The 20,025-nt window shown below is 49.3% G+C and overlaps 1 protein-coding gene across 6 annotated transcripts in view; it reads left to right on the forward strand.

The window, feature by feature from the left end:
* The window catches only part of TEAD4 (TEA domain transcription factor 4), a 69,438-nt gene that overhangs the window by 31,747 nt on the left and 17,666 nt on the right, over positions 1-20,025 (forward strand). For 3 of the 6 annotated variants that reach the window (XM_084878444.1, XM_084878442.1, XM_084878443.1), the window contains exons 3-7: positions 14,716-14,780; positions 15,253-15,315; positions 18,153-18,281; positions 19,361-19,404; positions 19,882-19,937. In XM_084878444.1, the coding sequence (XP_084734570.1) occupies positions 14,716-14,780; positions 15,253-15,315; positions 18,153-18,281; positions 19,361-19,404; positions 19,882-19,937 (357 nt within the window). The remainder of the gene's footprint in view (positions 1-14,715; positions 14,781-15,252; positions 15,316-18,152; positions 18,282-19,360; positions 19,405-19,881; positions 19,938-20,025) is intronic. The other 3 variants (XM_084878447.1, XM_084878446.1, XM_084878445.1) reach the window with 1 other exon arrangement.

A 20,025-nucleotide genomic window follows, 5' to 3' on the forward strand; every position in this document is an offset into this window, starting at 1 on the left:
CCTGTGCCCACGCCCTTGAGAGCCCTGGTCTTTACACTCCCCACATCTGGAGGCCACCAGCTGTTTTCCAGGTGGCGACCCAGTGGGGCACAGGGTGGGAGCTGAGAACAGGCAGCAGGGAGAAGGCTTGGCTGAAGGACAAACCGCCTCTGGAGTGCTCAGAGGAAGGTTCTGGACCTGCCGACTCTGAGGACAGGAGCAGGCCTGCAATCAGCCCTGGTCCTGCAGCCCAGAGAAGCACGCTGTCGACGGCCAGGCAGACATGCAGATGCCATGCACAGCCGCAGGACAGATTAACGCCTGTTATTTCTGAGCCCAGCCTCCCACACGGTGGACCTGCTTCCAGGCCAGGGCTGCTAGCCCTCTCCTGTTCACGGCTGCTTTCATTTTTGCCCTGTCACTGTGTAACCTTTGCCCTGGCACTGACACACGCTGCTCATTCTGACCGCCTTCAGCCAGGCCTTGGCCTCTGGCCCCATGGGCAGGTGTGGGAAGGTGAGCATGGGGCAACTTCTCTCCTCCATCTGCCCTCGCACTCTGCCTTTCCCTCTCCAACAGCTCTGCCCTGGCCCTGCTGTCTTGCTTTCTTCCTCCTGCTTGCCAGAGCCTGTGGCTGGCTCTGTCTTCCTCTGTGCATTCCTATTTATTTATTTATTTATTTATTAATATATTTTTATTGATTTTTTACAGAGAGGAAAGGAGAGGGATAGAGAGTTAGAAACATCGATGAGAGAGAAACATCAATCAGCTGCCTCCTGCATACCCCCCACTGGGGAGGTGCCTGCAACCCAGGTACATGCCCTGGACCGGAATCGAACCCGGAACCTTTCAGTCTGCAGGACGCAGGCCAACGCTCTATCCACTGAGCCAAACTGGTTTTGGCTGTGCATTCCTTTTAGCACCCCCATGCCTCTCACCCTCCTGGCGGAGACTATTAAATCTTTCTGCCTATCTTCTCTCTCTGTATGTCTCTCTGCTTCTCTTCTTGCTTTCTCCTCTGTCTGACCAGGTGCCTGTGGTCTAGACTGCCCATTCCTGTTAGCAGTCGGTTACTTCTTCTTCTTTTTTTAAAAATATATTTTATTGATTTTTCACAGAAAAGAAAGGAGAGGGATAGAGAGCTAGAAACATTGATGAGAGAGATACATTGACCAGCTGCCTCCTGCACACTACCCGCTGGGGATGTGCCCACAACCAATGTACATGCCCTTGACCGGAATCGAACCTGGGACCTTTCAGTCTGCAGACCAACGCTCTATCCACTGAGCCAAACTGGTTTTGGCAGCAGTCGGTTACTCTTTAACACGTGCCCACCACTCTGAACCAGGCTGGGCTGAGGTCTGTGGATTAAACAATTTCATGGTTTAAGGGGAGAGGCAGGAGAAACATCTTTGGAAAGTAAATTAATAACACATTGCACACAGCCATTAAACCAAAGGTAATTTTAATGGAAGGAAGTGGCACTTGAGCTGGTAGAGGAGGGAGGTGTGTGCTCAGACAGAAGGGAATGAGCATTGGCCCAGAGGCAGGACTTTGCATGGCGATTTTGGGAGAGCTGGATAAAGCACTGTGATAACGGACTACCGGAGGTGAAGGGAATCCTCATTTTGGATTGTTACACAGCTAATGAGACTTAGAGAAGGGACTGGACCCAATTGGGGCTCTTATCATTGAGATGATAAGACACAGGTCCAGGGAGCCGCAGCCGAGCTTCTCCACTACCCACCTCCTTGCCACATCGTTTGAATCCTTCCCTGCCCTTTGCTTGATCACCCTCGGTTTCCAGCTCCTTCCATGCTCTCCTTTCTGGCTTAGATCCCGGACCTGTGCTTCTGGAGGCCTGAACATTGAAGTTACCTAGTTTTCAGTTCGCTCTCTGTTCCAGTAGCCAGTGTGACGCTGGGCAGAGCGTTCTCAACGTCCTTTCTTCATTTGTAAAATGGGGATGATAATGATACTACCTTTTGGGGGTATGTTGAGCGTTCTCAACATCGTTTCTTCATTTGTAAAATGGGGATAATAATGATACTACCTTTTGGGGGTATGTTTGTTTATTTTATTGTGGGGAAATATATGTTACATAAATTTCACCATTTTTTAAAATATATTTTATTAATTTTTTACAGAGAGGAAGAGAGAGGGACAGAGAGTTAGAAACATCGATGAGAGAGAAATCATCGATCAGCTGCCTCTTGCACACCCCCTACTGGGGATGTGCCCGCAACCGGAATCGAACCCGGGACCCTTCAGTCTGCAGGCCGATGCTCCATCCACTGAGCCAAACCGGTTTCGACAAATTTCACCATTTTAATAATTTTTAAGTTCAATGGCATTAAATACATTTACATTGTTGAGCTGCCATCACCACAATCTGTCTCCAGAACTTTTTCATGCTCCCCAACAGAAACTCCACACTTAAACACTAAATTCCTATTCCCTTCTCCAGCTGGTAACTTCTTCTTCTCTCTTTTTAAAATATATTTTTATTGATTTCAGAGAGGAAGGGAGAGGGAAAGATAGAAACATCACTGAAGAGATATGTTTGATTAGCTGCCTCCTGCAAGCCCCCTACTGGAGATCAAACCCGAGACCGTTTAGTCCGCAGGCTGATGCTCAATCCACTGATCCAAACTGGCTAGGGCATCCTGGTAACTTCTATTGATTTTCTGTTTATGAATTTGACTATTCTAGGTACTTTATAGAAATAGAATTGTGCAATATTTGTCCTTTTGGGTTGGGCTTATTTCACTTAGCACAGTATCTTCAATGTTCATCTGTGTTCTCTATTCTTTATTATATCCTCTGTTGTAAGGATATATCACATTTTGTTTATTCATTTATCTGTTGATGGACACTTGGGTGTTTCTACCTTTTGGCTGTTATAAATACTGTTGCAATGAACATAGGTGTATAGGTATCTGAGTTTCTGCATTCAGTTTTTTGGGTAATATACCTAGAGGTGGAATTGCTGGATCATGTGCTAATTCTTTAATTTTTTGAGGAACTGCCACACTATCTTCCACAGTGGCTGCACTATTTTACATACTACCAGCAATGCACAAGGGTTCCAATTTCTTCACATCTTTGTCAACACTTACTGTTTTCCATTTTTTTTTAAATAATCATCCTTTGGGCGTGAAGTGGTGCCTCATGTTTTGATTTGCACTTTCCTAATGATTAATGATGTTGAGGTTCTTCCCACATGTTTATTGAAAGGACACTACCTTTTAGTGTTGTTCCTGGGATGAGGGCACGTAGTAAGTGCCCAGTGAACGGTACTTGAGTATAGAGCTGACTGGTACCTGTCTGCCCTTAGGAGCTCACATTTGATTGAGGGAGTCACACAGAGCTCAGTGGCTTTTGATGAGGACTGTGAGAAAGCTGCAGACCCCATGCATCTGGGCTTGGAGGCAGGAGTGGGCACACCCACTTGGGTGGGAATCAAGCAAGTTTCTTGGGCTGGTGGCCTTGAAGCCGGGGTAAGATTTCACCAGAAACATCAGAGCCCTCCAGGGACAATGGTGGTGCTAGCTCAGATGTCAGCCCTAATCACTGCCTTCTCAGGCTTCAGGCACAAGTTTCTCCACAAATAGCCTCCTCCTTCTGCAGGTGTTTATGGCTTCAGCTGATCCCTGGACATGGGGATGGGCTGGTTGTGGAGGAAGGGCCAGCCTCCTCCCATCCTAGTCTGCAATCTTTGGGTGGTGAGGCTCCTGCCCTCCAGTTCTCAGCCTATTCCAGTTTTGAAGACTAATAACATCAATAACAGGACCTTATCCACTATATGCATAATAATAGCTTTCTTTACTGACCTTCTGCCAAGTGGCAGGCGCTTTACTTACTTTATGCCATTTCATATGTGACAAGGGAGGGCTGTTGTAAGAAAGCGAGTCAATACAGAGGAAATGAGATACAGAAATGACTGAGACAGGATCTTGCAGGTGGGATAGCTATTTTAGTGGTAATATATGGCTGAGGAAAAGCCTGAGGTGGTTGGCAGGGTGTGTGACCTGTGGATCCTACATTTGAACGCCCTACCATCAGCCTGTGAGGAGGCCAAGGCTCCCTTCTGCATCGGCAGTCCCCACCCTGGTAGGGTGGGGCCGTGGATGTGAGCTGGGGATTGTTGGACACATGTCCTCTGACAGATGGGCCCGAGTCTGGTGGGTGTCTTTCCTAGCCCCACCCAGGTCTTCTCTGGGGTTGGCCAAAGCCACCTGCCACATTGCAATGCCCAGCTGCCCAACTGGCCTCCACCAAGGCCTAGGCTGGCCTCCTGCTGCCCTCGCATGCGCTCTCACCCACCAGAGGGGAGAAGGCCTGGGGTCTTACACCTAGCGGCAGAGCTGGGTCAGGATACAGGTGTCTTTCCCTCCCACTGACTCCTGGATTTTCTACTAGTTTCTGATTGTTCTTGTCTTCCTTTCTGTCTTCACTTTGGTTTCAGGGCTCTACATCAGGGTACATGCTCCCTACTTCTCTCTGCCGCCACCACTGACTCTGTGGGCTTCTTGATGTCTACATTATTTAGAGCCCATTGTCTTCCATCAGCTCTGGGTACCACACTCCATGAGAGAGTGACAATAGGTGGGCAGGCTCTTGGGCCTGGGTCCAGGTGAGGGGCAGTCAGACATCACCAAGGATTGACTTTAAGCAGAGACCCAGAGAATTGGGGTTCAGTACAGTACAGAGAGGAGGAACAGGATGGTGTCTTGCAGAGAAAGCTACCATCCCAGCCAGGGGTGGGCATCCATAGGAAAAAGCAGTCATAATGGAATAATTGTGAAGTCTTACACATGGATATTTTGTGGCCCCTGAGATCCTAAGAAACTGTGACATTGAATAAATCACATTCTCTCTATGGGCTTCAGTTTCTTCTTTAGGCTAGACAGACCGTCTGGGGTCACCTGGTCCAGCCCCTGCTTCTGCGAGAGATAGACCTTGATCCCATGTTAAACAGAAGTAATGCTGAGCAATAGTTAAGAGAGAGACTCTGGAACTAGACTGCATGGGTTTGAATCTCAAACATATGCTGGTCTGTGACCTTGAACAAGTTCTGCACCTCACCTTCCCTGTCTGTAAAGGGAAGGTGACAGCCCCAGCTGCATAAAGCTATTGTAAAGATTGAAAGGGCAAGTGCAGATAAAGCTGTTAGAGTATGCATCCTTTGTTTGCACACATACCTGGCACATGGAAGTGCTCAATACGTGTTCATCATTGTTACTATTATTACAAGGGTGAAAGCAACTAAGCCTGGATTAGATGTCAGCTGCCCTGGAGGCAGTAAACTGGCTGGGTTGACCTCTGGAGGAACTCTGATTGCAGGAAGGAAGCTGTTCGGTCCCTCTTGGCTCAGTTATACCCACAGAAACCCAGCACTTCAATCCCACCCAAGAGGGAATTCTCAACTGCTAGCATTACTTCCAACAAGCAGCATGATCCTGGATGGAAGCGGTCTCAGATGAGCCTGCAAAGGGAGCGGAGAGTGCAGCTCCAGAGACAGGGAGGGAAGAAACACAATCTGAAACATTTACAGCCGGCTTAGCCAGACTTAGACCCCTGGGGTTAGCTCCTTGGCCCCACTGCTGACCTCTTGCCCAGGGACAAGGTGGCCTGTCCGGTAGGAGAGCTCCTGAACGCTGCGCCGAGGTCAGAGGTAGTTGTGGGGCTGAGTGGGACTCCGTCTTCATGCTCTGGGGCTCCTTGTATAGGAGGCGGGTCACCTGGAATTCTGGAGGGTGTCAGCCCTTGTGAAGGGCATGAGCATGGGCACGGGCTGCTGCAGAGGAGACACTCTGGGGGCCAGGAGTTCCCACTCAGCATCATCTTCTCTGTGCCACGTGCAGAGGCTGAGCCAGGACTCACACCCAGGCAGGCAGACCTAGACCTGCTGGTGGAAGGTCTGGGTGAGATTTTTTTGACCTGTTTCCTCTTCTGGCAAACAGGTATAATTCTTTTTTGTAAGGAGGGAGGTGGGTTTTCTATGAAGTTAAATGAGGCTTATGCTTGCATGGGCCCCTTCCAAGTCCCTAAACTACTTTTAATTTGTAAAGTAGTTTTGTTGATGTATAGTCGCTGTACATTAAACTATACATATCTGAAGTGGACAGTTTGATAAGTTTTGACGGATGAATACACCTGTGCAGCCATCAGCATCAAGAGAGTGAACATCTCCATCTTAATCTAAAATGATCTTAACTTAATTTTGTATTAGTATTTTAAGGTCTTTTTCTCAAAAAGAGCCTTCCAATTTTTAGATGCTTTAGGCCCCACCAAAATCTGAATTTGCTCCTGTATAGAGAGACTCAACTGAGACCAGAGTAAGAAAGCACTTTGAAAGTTCTATCTGGCTAATCAGAAGTACAGTGGAACCTCAGCTCTCAAACTTAATTCATTCTAGAAGGCTGGTCGAGAAGTGGTTTGTTTGAAAACCAAATCATTTTCCCCCCATCCTATATAATAAAGATGTAATATGCAAATGGTCGTTACACTGTGAAATGTAATGACTGCGTAATGACCGGATCACGGGTCAGCAGGAGAGTGGGGCAGCAAGCTACAAGCTGGCAGAGGAGAGCTACAGGAGGGGCAGGGCATCAAGCTATGAGGGGAGTACAGTGTTGGGGGTGGGGAGAGTTACAGGAGGGCGGGCAGTGGGCGGAGAGCTAATGGAGGGCAGCAGCAAGCTACTGGCGCACAGATTCGTGTGCAGGGCTACTAGTTAGAAATTATGTATTGTAAATTAGTCCATTCCAGAGCCCCAAATGATTCCCTGTTATAACCTTTCTTATATACAATAATAATCTGTAAATAAACACTTCTATTCTTAAATTTATTCAATCACCCCCTCTTAGCCTTAAAGGAATCGCATTCAGCACTCGATCCAGGGGTGTCAGCATGCAGCATCTTTGCTTGCTCATATATCACTCTCTCTGAAATGCAGTCACTGGCTAACTGCTTCCCCTTCATCCAAATCAACAACCTCTTCAGTTGCCTGTGATCATTGTTTCTTTCACACACTCAGCAACATTAGCACTCTTGATGGCCTCGTTGTGTTCTAAAATTGTGCTAATAGTTGATTTCCCCAGCACCTAAAGCATTCTCTCCTTGGTTTGTTGCCTGAGATGTTTTTGTTGTATAAGACATTAGAGAAATGAGGTTTGACTATAAAGGGTCATTTTGTTTATTTAACTCGAACCTTTCCCTTAGAAGCTAAAGCACTTTATGGGACATCTAACCAACATCCCACATCTTCTCTTGTCATTCATTTAACAAACATTTATTGGGAGACTGCTATGTGCAGGCAGTCTCTAGGTGTAGAGCAAGCACGTCAAACTCAAAGGCTAACACAAGCCAAATAAACAAGGTTTAAGTTTACATGAACCACACACACACAAAAAGCTTCAATTTTCATAGAAACGTAGCTTTATTTCGATAGAGACATGCTGAATACAAAGGGCTGAAATAAATGAGTAATCGTTAACATAAAATAATAGACATTTTATTATTTTTTTTTAATTTCCAAATTTATTTATTTATTTGTTTATTTATTTTTAAATCAATCTTTATTATTCATATTATTACAAAGGTTCCTCATTTCTTCCTCCCTCCACCAGGTTCCCACCCCACCCTCCGCCCCTTTCCCATCCCCCATTGTCCTCATCCATAAGTGCAGTTTATATTCAGTCTCTTCCCGCATCCACCACTCCCCCTTTCCCAGAGAACAGTCAGTCCACTCCCCTCCCATATCGCCGACTCTACTACAATCAACAGCTAATATTGTTCATCAGGTTTTTCAATCTCCTTTTTTTTTATTATTATTATTAATAAACTTTTACACTTCTAAGAATAAATTTTAAAATCTAATAGTTTTAAACCTTGTTTTTTTTCTGTCCTGGGAATTGAGAAACAAACTTGTTTACATGTAAACTTGCCCTTAGGTTATCAAAAGGTGTAGCCATTCAAATGTAAATGAACACATTGTTTAAAGATAACTGCTGGTTGGAATTGGATAACCTGTTCTGGGTGGGAAGGGCTTGTCCTCCCCTTTCTCCATTAAAATTAGGGTGTTAGCCATTCACAAAAATAAACTCAAAATGGATACAGGACTTAAACATCAGACGGGAAACCATAAAAATACTAGAAGCATCCACCAGCAGCAAAATCTCAGAGTATGCCAAAAGAACTTCTTCACTGATACTGCCCCTAGGGCAATGGAAGCTAAAGAGAAAATAAATAAATGGGACTACATCAAAATAAAAAGCTTTTTTACAGCAAAAGAAACCATCAACAAAACAACAAGAAAGCCCACGGCATGGGAGAACATATTTGCAAATAATACCACTGATAAAGGTTTAATCTCCAACATTTACAGACAGCTGATACAACTAAATAAAAGGAAGATGAATGATCCAATTAAAAAATGGGCAATGGACCTAAATAGAATATTTTCAAAAGAAGACAGAAGGAAGGCCAAAAGGCACATGAAAACATGCTCAAAGTCACTAATTGTCCGAGAGGTGCAAATCAAAACAACAATGAGGTACCATCTCACTTGTCAGAATGGCCAACATAAACAAATCAACAAACGACAAGTGTTGATGAGGTTGCGGAGAAAAAGGAACCCTCGTGCACTGCTGGTGGGAATGCAGACTGGTGCAACCACTGTGGAGAACAGTGTGGAGTTTCCTCAAAAAACTGAAAATGGAACTCCCATTTGACCCAGTAATCCCACTTCTAGGAATATATCCCAAGAAACTAGAAACACCAATCAGAAAGGATATATGCACCCCTATGTTCATAGCAGCACAATCTACAATAGCCAGAATTTGGAAACAGCCTAGGTGCCCGTCAACAGATGATTGGATCAAAAAACTTTGGTACATCTACACAATGGAATACTATGCTGCCATAAAAAAAGAAGGAATTCTCATCATTTGCAGCAACCTGGATGGAATTGGAGAACATCATGCTGAGTGAAATAAGCCAATCAATGAAAGAGAAACACCACATGACCTCACTCATTTGTGGATGATAAAGAACATTATAAACTGATGAACCAAGAGACAGATATAGAGACAGTAAAGCAACAGGCAGACTGTCAAATTACAGTGGGGAGAGTAGGGAGATCTGGGGGAGATAATAGATCAACCGAAGGACTTGTGTACATGCATATAAGTACAACCAATGGACATAAAACTCTGGGGAGGGAGGGTATGTATGAATGGGAGGGAGGGGGGCAAAAAAAATCAATAAAATATATTAAATAATAATAATAATAATAATAAATTAGGGTGTTAGCTTTAAAACCTCTTTTTGGCAAGAGACCTTAAACTTTCAGAACTTAAAATTTTTCAGATAGTAAATCAGTTACTTAGCATTTTCTCAAATCAATAATACCTCCACATGCCCAAGGATACACTTCACACAAAAGACATTTCCAAATAGGTCAACCAACCTCATCCAGACCCCACACAAGGCACTCACAGATCAACACCCCAGCGCTATACTAACTCAACACATCCAGATCTAAGCCTTCATCACTTGATTCAGCAGACCCTCAAGTTCCCCCAAAAGTTTCCAGCCATATACCTTTTGATAGCCTAAGGGCAAGTTTACATGTAAACAAGTTTGCTCTCAATTCCCAGGGCTGAAAAAAAACAAGGTTTAAAATTATTAGATTTTAAAATTTATTCTTAGAAGTGTAAAAGTTTATTAATTAAAACAACAACAACAACAACAAAAGGAGATTGAAAAACCTGATGAACAATAATAGCGGTTCATTGTAGTAGTATGGGAGGGGAGTGGACTGTCTGTTCTTGGGAAAGGGAGGGAGGAAGAGACTGAACATAAATTGTGCACCTATGGATGAGGACAATGGGGGGTTGGGGAGGGGGCGGAGAATGGGGTGGGAACCTGATGGAAGGGGGAAGAAATGAGGAACCTTTGTAATAATATGAACAATAAAGATTGATTTAATAAAATAAAAATAAATAATAAATAAATAAAAAGTTTCCAGCCATGTCTGAGAGGCAGCCCTGGGGCGTGGGCGGGCGAGGAGCAAGCTGTTCCGGGCCTGGCTGCTCCAAGCTTGGCCTCTGTTGCTCTGGTCCGCTCCACAACCAGCTGCTCCAGGTCTGGCCACTGCCGCTCCCGGCCTGGCTGCTGCTGCTCCAGGCCTGGCTGCTCCCGACCCGGCTGCTCTGGGCCCTGCTGCTCCGTCCGGGCTGCTCCCGACCTGGCTGCTCTGGGCTTGGTTGCTGCTGCTCTGGGCCTGGCTGCTCCCGACCTGGCTGCTCTGGGCCTGCCTGCTCCGGGTCCGGTCGCTCCGGGCCTGTCCGCTCCCTGCCTGGCCAAATAATAGACATTTTAATAAAATTAATATTTTTTTCTTGAACATTAACTTACTAGAATAACTGCACAAATTAATAAGCATAAAGTAAATAAACTTATTTTTCTTGTACTCTGAAAGCAAAATATTTCCTGTTGCACACACCAAACAAGTCAGTACAATGAAGTGGCAATTGGTTGCTAAGATCTTTGCTGCTAGTATTAGAGGAGAGAAATGGTGAGCTTGCGCGTAAGGGAAATGAATGCAACATGATTATAGTAATCAGTCATGAGCAAACATTGTAGTTTGTTATTAATAATTATGTATAACAGGATATTGTAAAAATTAAGTTACAAAATTTTAATTAAAATGTTTCTTACATACCATTATGTTGGCTGGGCCACAAAAATATTCATTGTGGGCCTCCACAATGGTTGGTGTAAAGTTTGACATGGTTGGTGTAAAGTATAAATAAGGAAATAAACAGACAAAAATTCCTGTTCTAGGAGTGTGCCTCACTCACCACAGCCATGGGTGAACCTGAGGGGGGAAGGGGCGGGGAAGGATTAGAAAAGACAGACCAGAGAAGAAAACTGGGACTAGGTGGGACGCTGCCCTCTCTGATTGAGAGACAGTGCCACAGCCTGCAAGCCGAGTCTTTATTTTATAGCTAGTAGATTCTGCCGAAACCGGTTTGGCTCAGTGGATAGAGCGTTGGCCTTCGGACTGAAGGGTCCCGGGTTTGATTCCAGTCAAGGCCATGTACCTTGGGTTGCGGGCACATCCCCAGTGGGGGGTGTGCAGCAGGCAGCTGATCTGTGTTTCTCTCTCACCGATGTTTCTAACTCTCTACCCCTCTCTCTTCCTCTCTAAAAAATCAATAAAATATATATTTTTTAGCTAGTAGATTCTGAGAGGCAAAGTAAGGGCGTGGTCAAGATGTTTACAATGTTCTCACAGGTTTCAAATCTACTCAATTGCATGCACCTGATCAAGCTTTGTTTGCTTGCTGCACCTCCTGCAGCCTATATCACTTAACCACATGGGACCACAGGTTCCTACCAGAAGGTCAAGCTTACACCTTTAGCCTTTGGCTATAATTGTGCTGGGATTTGCACATGGCTTTGCCTTGAGAGGATCATGCTCTCTCATTAGTCCCAGACTTGAACCTGTCCAAACACTGTGGCCCCTCTCCACACTAGAAGCTTTCCTCCATGGGAGTGGGGATGGACAGTGCTCTACATGAGTATATTGATCACGTGCTATGTTAGAAGGTGCTGTGGAGATTAGTGAAACCTGGAGCATAAAGGGTGAGCAGGAGGTGATCTCAGCTTTCAGTGGGGTGTCCAGGGAAGATGTCCCCAAGACAGTGGCATCTGAGCAAAGAAGCCATCAAGGACCTGTGGGTTTCTGGGACAGAGTACAGGATGCACAAAGGCCCTGAGGTGGGCGTGGGCCTGGCATGTTCCAGGAACAGCGAGGAGACCCGATGGTGAGTGGCATGATATCAGAGAGGGGCTGAGCTGGGGACCAAATGGACACATCCTGTGGGCGCTTCCAGGACATTGTAGGGGGTTACAAACTTTTAATCTGAGGGAGATGGGAGGCCACTGGAGGGTGTTTGAGCCTCAGGACCCCTGGCCACTGTGTTGAGAATAGACTGGGATCAGGGAATTCAAGTAGAAGCTTTCATCACAGTCCATGCCATAAAGTGGGCAGGAAGAGGCGGGCACTGGACCCTGCAGGGTGAGGTATGAGAAGTGGCTGGATTCTAGATACAGTTATCTTCAGATAGAGCCATCCGGATTCCCTAGTGCAGTGGTCGACAAACTCATTAGTCAACAGAGCCAAATATCAACAGTACAACGATTGAAATTTCTTTTGAGAGCCAAGTTTTTAAAACTTAAACTTCTTCTAACGCCACTTCTTCAAAATAGATTCACCCAGGCCATGGTATTTTGTGGAAGAGCCACACTCAAGAAGCCAAAGAGCCACATGTGACTCTCGAGCCTCAGTTTGCTGACCACTGCACTAGTGGACTCATCTCTTCATCCATTTGACAAATATGTGCCAGGTATTGGAGATGTAGACCTGAATGGAGATGTGGCCCCTTCCTTTGAGGTGTTGGGAATTTAACAGGAAAAGATAGACGGAGAATTGATAAGCTTGCTCCCTGTGTACGAGGTGTGGGCTAGAGAAGCAGCGCTAGAACTATATCCAGATGGCCTCCAAGCTGGTACCCCCTGCCTTCCCCGTCCCCCCAGCTTCCCACCAACCCCAAGACTCCAGCTTCTTCTCAACACCACACCCTTCAGCACCGCAGCTAACCTCCGGACTCTCGGGAACCTTCTCTCTGCCTCACTCTTTTCCTTACCCCTGGACTGGTCTCTGAACTAGACTGCTGACAGGGGCCTGGGGCATTTTACATTTGTTTTACAGAAAAGGGAACTGAGCTATAGAGAGCTCCATTAAGCCAATGTAAACGTCAGTTTCCCAAGTCTGTAAAAATGTGGTTGGAAAATCTGGTGGGAAGTCCTTTAAAGGGCCTGGACTTAAAGAGAGAAGGCAGGCGAAGGTCAGAGGAACCGACGTGTGGAGGTCCCATAGCTCCTGTGTGGAGCTTCTGGGGTGGAGCCTGGCTCCCAGCTCCTGGTTCTGTGGCCCGTTTTCAGTCGCTCGTGTGATGACTTAGCTCTCTTGCCAGTGAAAAAAAGCATTTCTGACTGCAGCAGGAGTGTCTCTAGTGCAGTGTTTCCCAAACTTCTCTCATGATGAGAATCACCTGGTGGAGTTGTTAAAACACAGATTCCTGAATCCCAACTAAGAAGTGCTAAACTAGAATTTTTGGGAACATATAGGTAAAATTGTATACTTAACTAGTGCTCTAAGACAGATTTTATATACAGAGCACTAAGTTAGGTATGCAATTTTACCTATATGTTCTCAAAAATTCTAGTTTAGCACTTCTTAGTTGGGATTCAGGAATCTGTGTTTTAACAACTCCACCAGGTGATTCTCATCATGAGAGAAGTTTGGGAAACACTGCTCTAGTGAGACATGGGGTGGACGCTCGCTGGACTGTCCCAGGAGCCTGTGGAACCCCTTGCCCTGGGAAGCTTCGAGAAGAGGCATCTTGCTGGATCTTGGTTTTAGGCACAGCCCAGCCCACAGGGTGGTGTCCCCAGGGTCTGGTTCTTCCCTTCCCCCTTCCCCTGACAGACAGACCAGTGCTCCAGGCCAGCAAGTTCTGGCAGACGAGACCTCCTGAGGGTGGCCTCTTAATTCAGCCTTGGCAGTGCAGAAAGGTCAGGGGGGGCGGGCAGCGTGGCCTTGGCTGAGCTCTCTTTTTACAACCCAGGTGGCGGGTAGCCCACTCGTCCTGCCGCCCCTACACCAGCGGCTTCCTTACTCATGGCCACAGCCCTCCAGGCTTGGCGAGCCCAGAAGGTCAGGGCAGGCTGGCGGCTGGGCCTTCTGGCCCAAACCCTTTCTCCCTCCCTCTCTCCAACCCAATGCCCTTCTTTATGGTCTAATCCAGCTGAACGCTCACCTGACCACCCAGCCTGAACTGTTCCCAGAGCACACTGAGAACAGTTCTCAGAGCACACTGCCTGGTGCCTGTCCGTAGCGCGAGCTGGAGTTGTTGTGTGGACACATGTCTCTCCCCAGCTAGGTGGTGAGCTCTTTGACTCAGGGACCCCTTTTCATAATCTCATCTACGATAAGAGGGCACTCTTCCTGGGTCTCTGACATAGCGTCAGCCTCTAGGATGGAGACCTGTTTTGCCTGGTCTCAGAGCCATGGAGCGGAAGAGTGGTTGGCCTGGGTTTGTTTATCTGGGTTAAGGGCCTCAGACCTCCTCTGGGGATAGTCAGGGTGTCAGCACTTGTGTTCCCATGCTCCCTGCTTCACACAGACAGGACATCTTGTAAGGGCCTGTGCGTTTGTGGGGGTGGTAGGGCCTGGGGGAGTTGCACAGGGAAAAGGCGAAGGCCCAGGCACTTCCTTGCAGCCTCTCAAGTGCTCAGAAGGCCCAGGAGAAGTGGGAGCTGAGAGGCAGCTGTCCGGCTGTCATGGGCAGAGGGGAGGAGGTGGCCACATGATAAGGAGGAGGCTCTGAGAGGGCGCCTCAACCTGTGTGTCCAGCGGGAGGCCATGGCCCTGGCACCGCCTCGTTCTCAGGTGACCAGCCCACCAGCAAGGCCTCAGCTTCCTCTTGCTGCTGGGAGATCCCTGGGATCCAAGGATGGCAAGAGTGAATTCGCATAGTCCTCACCCCAGGTGCCCACTCACGGTGGGCAGAGGGTGCCGGAAGGGACCTCTCAGATCCTCTCATTAGCCTGCCTTTGGTCCCTCTCCTCCCACTGAAGGCTCTTTCATTTCCACAGGTCGGAATGAGCTGATTGCTCGTTACATCAAGATCCGGACCGGGAAGACCCGCACCAGGAAGCAGGTGGGCCCTGGGAGACGGGTATGGGTCCTCGGGCAGGCACCCCGGCACCAGCCTGCCCCCAAGGTGGGCCAGGTCCTCCTCAGGACTAAGTGTGGGCTCTCTGCGGGACCGGCTTGGATGGGTTGTCTCTTTTTGGTGTGCCACGGACAGTTCATTTTCCCTGCCGCCCCTGCTGCTGTCCCTCGTTTTCCTGGGGAGTCAGCATCCCCCTCCCCACCCTTCTCCAAGACAGCAGAGAATAGAAAGCAAAGCCCTGGAGCTGCACGTTTATTTATTGCCCAGTTTTTATTTATTTATTAGACGACTGAGGGCCCCTTATTGGCGGACCCTTTCTTTCATTCACGCACACGTCCATTCACTCCTTTAGTCCACAGAAGTGGATGGAGGCCCGTGGAGGGCTGAGGGTCAGGGCCCAGGCTGGGAGCCAGGCTGTCTGGGACGTAGGGTCAGGAGCCTTCTCTTCTTGCCATAGGTCTCCAGCCACATCCAGGTGCTGGCTCGCCGCAAAGCCCGTGAGATCCAGGCCAAGCTAAAGGTAAGGCCCGTGGCAGCTGTGGGGGGAAGGACCTAGGGCACAGATGGAGCCGTTTTGGGAAGTTGGGGCTCTTTTTCCAGCAGGAAAAGGCTTCCCTTTGTGTTTCGGGGCTGGGTGCTTGTGTATGGAGCCAGCATGCTTCTTGGTATTGGGGAGAGTGGGGTTCAGCCTGTAACCTCTCCTGTCCACACAAGGAGAGGCACTTGACCTTAGAGCCACCTGTGTGACTACAGGGCTCCACAGTGTCCTGGGGCCACAGGTCAGTCTCCTGCTGTGTCCCCCTTGCCCCGGGGGCAGTGCCCTCACCAGATCACAGCGGAACACCCTCCAGACCCCACTCCCAGAAGCCTCCTGGAGCCCCCTGGCTGGTGCCATCAGCTGGCGCCTCCAGGGTGGTCAGGCATGGGAGGCATTGCTGTGGGCGGTTCGGATGCTGCTGTGGGAGCAGGTGGAATTCCTTCCCACGCCCTGCTCTCCGGGACTGGCAGTTCCTTCCCCTTCCTGGATCAGCCCCTCCTTGAGTGACAGGTGACTGTTCTCTGGAGGGCCAGCTGCTGGCAGCATTCCCTTCGGGGCGGCCCTGCTCCCCTCAGGACCCAGGCCTCTCGGACCCTGGCCAGGGGGCCCTTTTGAAGGAAGCATTGCATGGAGGTGTTAAGTCTCTCCAGCCACTTGGTAAGAAGAGCTAATAACATTTGGGGGCATTAGACTAAGACAGTGGTCGGCAAACTCATTAGTCAACAGAGACAAATATCAACAGTGCAACGATTGAAATCTCTTTTGAGAGCCAAAAACCAACTTCTGCGCATGGGCCATGAAGTTTCAATCGCACTGTATGTGCGCGCCCACACGTGGTATTTTTGGTAGAGCCACACTCAAGGGACCAAAGGCCACGATTTGCCGACCACTGGACTAAGACCAGCAGTTTACAAACAATTTTTGTAAAGCAGTATAAGTCCCTTTAGTTTTGTTTCCCCCAAACAAATATCACCCCAATTTGTTATTAAAGGAACTACTTGGGTCAACACTAGGCTGGTGAGGAACAGATCAGAGGCCAGAGACTCCCTCCTTCTATTCACCTCTCATGCCCATGGCTCTTGAACCCCAAATTAAAAGCCCTGGACTAGATGACCTTGAAGGTCCTGTGTGGCCCAGTGGTTCACAATCCTACTCTGGAGGTTCTGAATGAGTGGGTGAGGACGCCTAGGGAGCCACACCCTCCCGCTTCTAAGCTTTTTCCTCCTGCCAGCAGCCCAGCTGTTCCCACCCGCTCTGTCCCCGGACAGCTGGCTGGGCCTCAGCTGTTCATGCCTCCCTCTCAGGCTGGCACATGCCCCTCCAGGCCATCCTCAGGGTCCTGGAGCCCAGCTTGCCCCTCGTGCCCCCCTCTGGACTGCCTCTGACTCACTGGGACCCTGGGCGGGGACCAGAGTCGGGAACAGACTTTCCAGTGTTCTGTTTAGAGTCACTGAGGGGAACTTGTAGTTCATTGGGCCTGGCTGTGCGGCTCACATTTGCTTAGAGGAATTGCTCTCCTTGTCCACAGACTCTAACTTGGGGCCCAGGGACAACCACTAGGCAAACATCAGGGAACCATGAGCCCCTTAAACAATATGCAGATTTTCACTCTTATGTGGAAAGTGGCCTGAGGATTTCATCAGACTCTCAGAGGGGTTTCAGAGCAAGGTCAGGCAGACAGCCTCCGGGTTCCAGGCTTGGTCTGGCCTCACTCTGCCTTGTGCTGCATGAGCTTAGGTGAATCACTGCCGCTTCCTGAGCCCCAGCCAGTCTCCCCATGTGTAAATGACAGGGTTAGGCAAAGCAGTATCCAATAAGCACACCCTCAGGTGAGGTAAAAAGCATTATTAGTACTGTTAGTATTGTTAGCAGTGTCCTATGTGCTTATCTAAGTGGTGTGGGGGAGAGCAAGCCTGTGCAGGGGAATCTGTTCTTCAGGTTGGACCCACGGAGGGCAGACAGCCAGTAGTTATGGTACATCCTGACTATAAAAAGCAGGGAGTGCTGGGGCCCCCACAGGGCAGGATTGAGACAGGTGGGGTCCCAGGAGGTTGTCCGTGCCTCCAAACAGCCAAGGACGACCCCCTGCTCACCCAAAGGGGATCCGACAGAATTATGTGTCATCTGCTGTGAGCCAGGCTGCCCCAGCCACCAGTGGGGTGGGGATGAGCAAGAACTGAAAGGTTCCTGTTCTCAGCTTGTGGTCGCCAGAAGGGAGGGGAGAGGGTGGAAAAGGTGAGGGGGAATAAGTAGTACAAACTTGCAGTTATAAAATAGATGAACCACAGGGGTGTAATGTGCAGCCCAGGAATACAGTCAGTAATACTGTGATAACTTCGCATCATGTCGGATGGTTACTAGACTTAGTGTGGAGATCATATTGTAAGGTATGTGTTAAGTCATTATTTTGTACATCTGAAATTAATACACTATTGTATGCCACCTATACTTCAATAAAAATTTGTTTTTTAGTCTGAAAAATAAGTAAATAAATAGAAGGTCCCTGTTCTCATGTCCGTGGTAGTAAATGGAAATATATGGTCTAGCCAATGGTCTTCAGAGTCTCTTTACGTGCTTGTCACATAAGCAGGACAAGTATTGTGCCTCTTTGAGAGATGAAGAAACTGATCTGAGGAACCACGTGACTTGCTCAGAGTCACAAAGCAAAGTAATAGCTTTGCAAGAACATATGCCTGTTCCCTGGGGGCCTGCCTAGTCCAGGGCTCTGGCCGCGGACAGTGGGACAGCTTCCCTGACCACAGGCCCTCCCTGCCTCGCCTTGCCGCTGCTGAGGCCTCCCCTCCGCTGTCTTCCCCCAGGATCAGGCAGCTAAGGACAAGGCCCTGCAGAGCATGGCTGCTATGTCGTCCGCCCAGATCATCTCCGCCACAGCCTTCCACAGTAAAATGGCCCTTGCCCGGGGCCCTGGCTGCCCAGCAGTCTCAGGGGTAAGTGGGGCTGCCTGGAGCCAGAGGCCAAACCAGCCTCTCCTTCTCGCTCCTCCCCCTTCTGCAGAGCCAGAGCGCCGGCCAGACCAAATTTCTCTTACTCGAGACCTCGCAGGCCAGGCGAGCCCGGGGGAAGGAGGGACCAAGGACCGAAGGGCCATGCTGGGTGGCAACTCAGCTGGTATTGGAACTACCTTCCTGAGGGTATTGGCAAGAGCACAGCAGACCTTGCACGAGGGACAGGGTCGCCCCCATTAGCTGACCACCCAAGAGGCTCTACAGAGTTGGCCTAATGGACCAAAGGAGAAGCCGAAGTCGTGGGGACGGGGGCTGAAGCCGGGCTCTGGTGCGGGCCAGCGTGGCTCTGAGTGGCCCTGCCACTTGGCCGGGTCCCCACTCCTCCCTCCAGCTGCAGGACTGATGTCCATCAACAAACTCTTGTATGAATTTTAAATGTTTGGCCTAAGAGCTGGCCTCTCAGCCATGGCCAGGGGGCTCACACCGTCAGAAAGGCCCTGACAGGCTCCTCCCCAGGGCTGTGTCCTCACGGGGTTTTCTTCGCTGCAGGGACTAAACGGATCTTCAAGAGCCGCCCAAGAGGCAGTGCCAGGCCCTGTCCTGGGCTCAGGGAAGCTCATGTCTAGCAGTTTTTCCAAGGGTGTTCCAGAGAGCTTTAGTCCGCAGACTGGTTAGATAGGACACTAAGGGATTCTATGCTTACGTAAGTTTGGGGCACTTAGGACTGACTTGGTTTCCTGACTGTAGGACTATTCAGAGCCTTACGTGCTGCTGTGCACTGTGGATCTCTCTCGTGGGGGAATAGGAGATGCTGTTTACCCAGGGGTGCTTCTCCCGGGAAGCACCGTGTAAGCAGGGCGTGTCCGAGACCAGAGTGCCTGAGACACACGGGGACGCTGCTGTAGCCAAGCTCTAGAGTCTAGACAGTAGCAGTAACTCTCTCCCTGCACCCACGGGCCAGGCTCCAGCTCACCCTCCAGCTGAGGCCACAGCACTGACTCCCCACACCAGGGCCCTTGTGCACGTGAGCTATGCTGACTCTACGCTTTTTGCCTCCTCAGTTTTGGCAAGGAGCTTTGCCGGGCCAAGCCGGAACATCCCACGAGTGAGTATGGTCTACTTCCAGCTGCCCCTGAACTGACCTGGAGTGCATACACTCAAGAGGTTGAGCCTGGGCCGCAGGGTGGGGCAGAGCTGTAGTCCACCTTTTATTACGGCCTTGAGCTTGGGGATACGGCTCTCCTGCTCTCAGGCAGCAGCTCAGTCTACCCTGTGGACACCCTGCGCTGGCGGTGGCATTTGCCAAGACACCAGTCTGTCCATGGGGTAGCAGGGGCAGGGGTTGGGACCCCTGGGAGGGAGGGACAGAGAGGGGTGGGTTTTTCAGTAGACATGCTGCGTCTGTGGATCAGCCCTGAAACAGGAGGGAGTTGGCAGGAGAGGAAGTGGGAGGCCAAAGCCACCAAGGCCACCGACGACCAGACCTCCGCCCTGCCGCACAGAGAGCGATGGACGACGCTGCCAGAGGCTCGGGGGCTGCATCCCGCCCGGGGCTTACACCTCCTCTCTTCCCCTCCCGCAGTGTGAAACCTTTCTCTCAGCAAACCTACACTGTCCAGCCTTCGCTGCCTCTGCCAGGTGGGTCTGCAGTGAACAGCTCCCTCGCCCGCCACACCCCTGCGGCTCCCGCCTCCGGTCCCAGGTGCCGGGCAGCTGGAAAGGGAAC

The sequence above is a fragment of the Pipistrellus hanaki genome (genome assembly GCF_964339955.1).
Source record: "Pipistrellus hanaki genome assembly, chromosome: 3".
NCBI classification, from domain to species: Eukaryota; Metazoa; Chordata; class Mammalia; order Chiroptera; family Vespertilionidae; genus Pipistrellus; species Pipistrellus hanaki.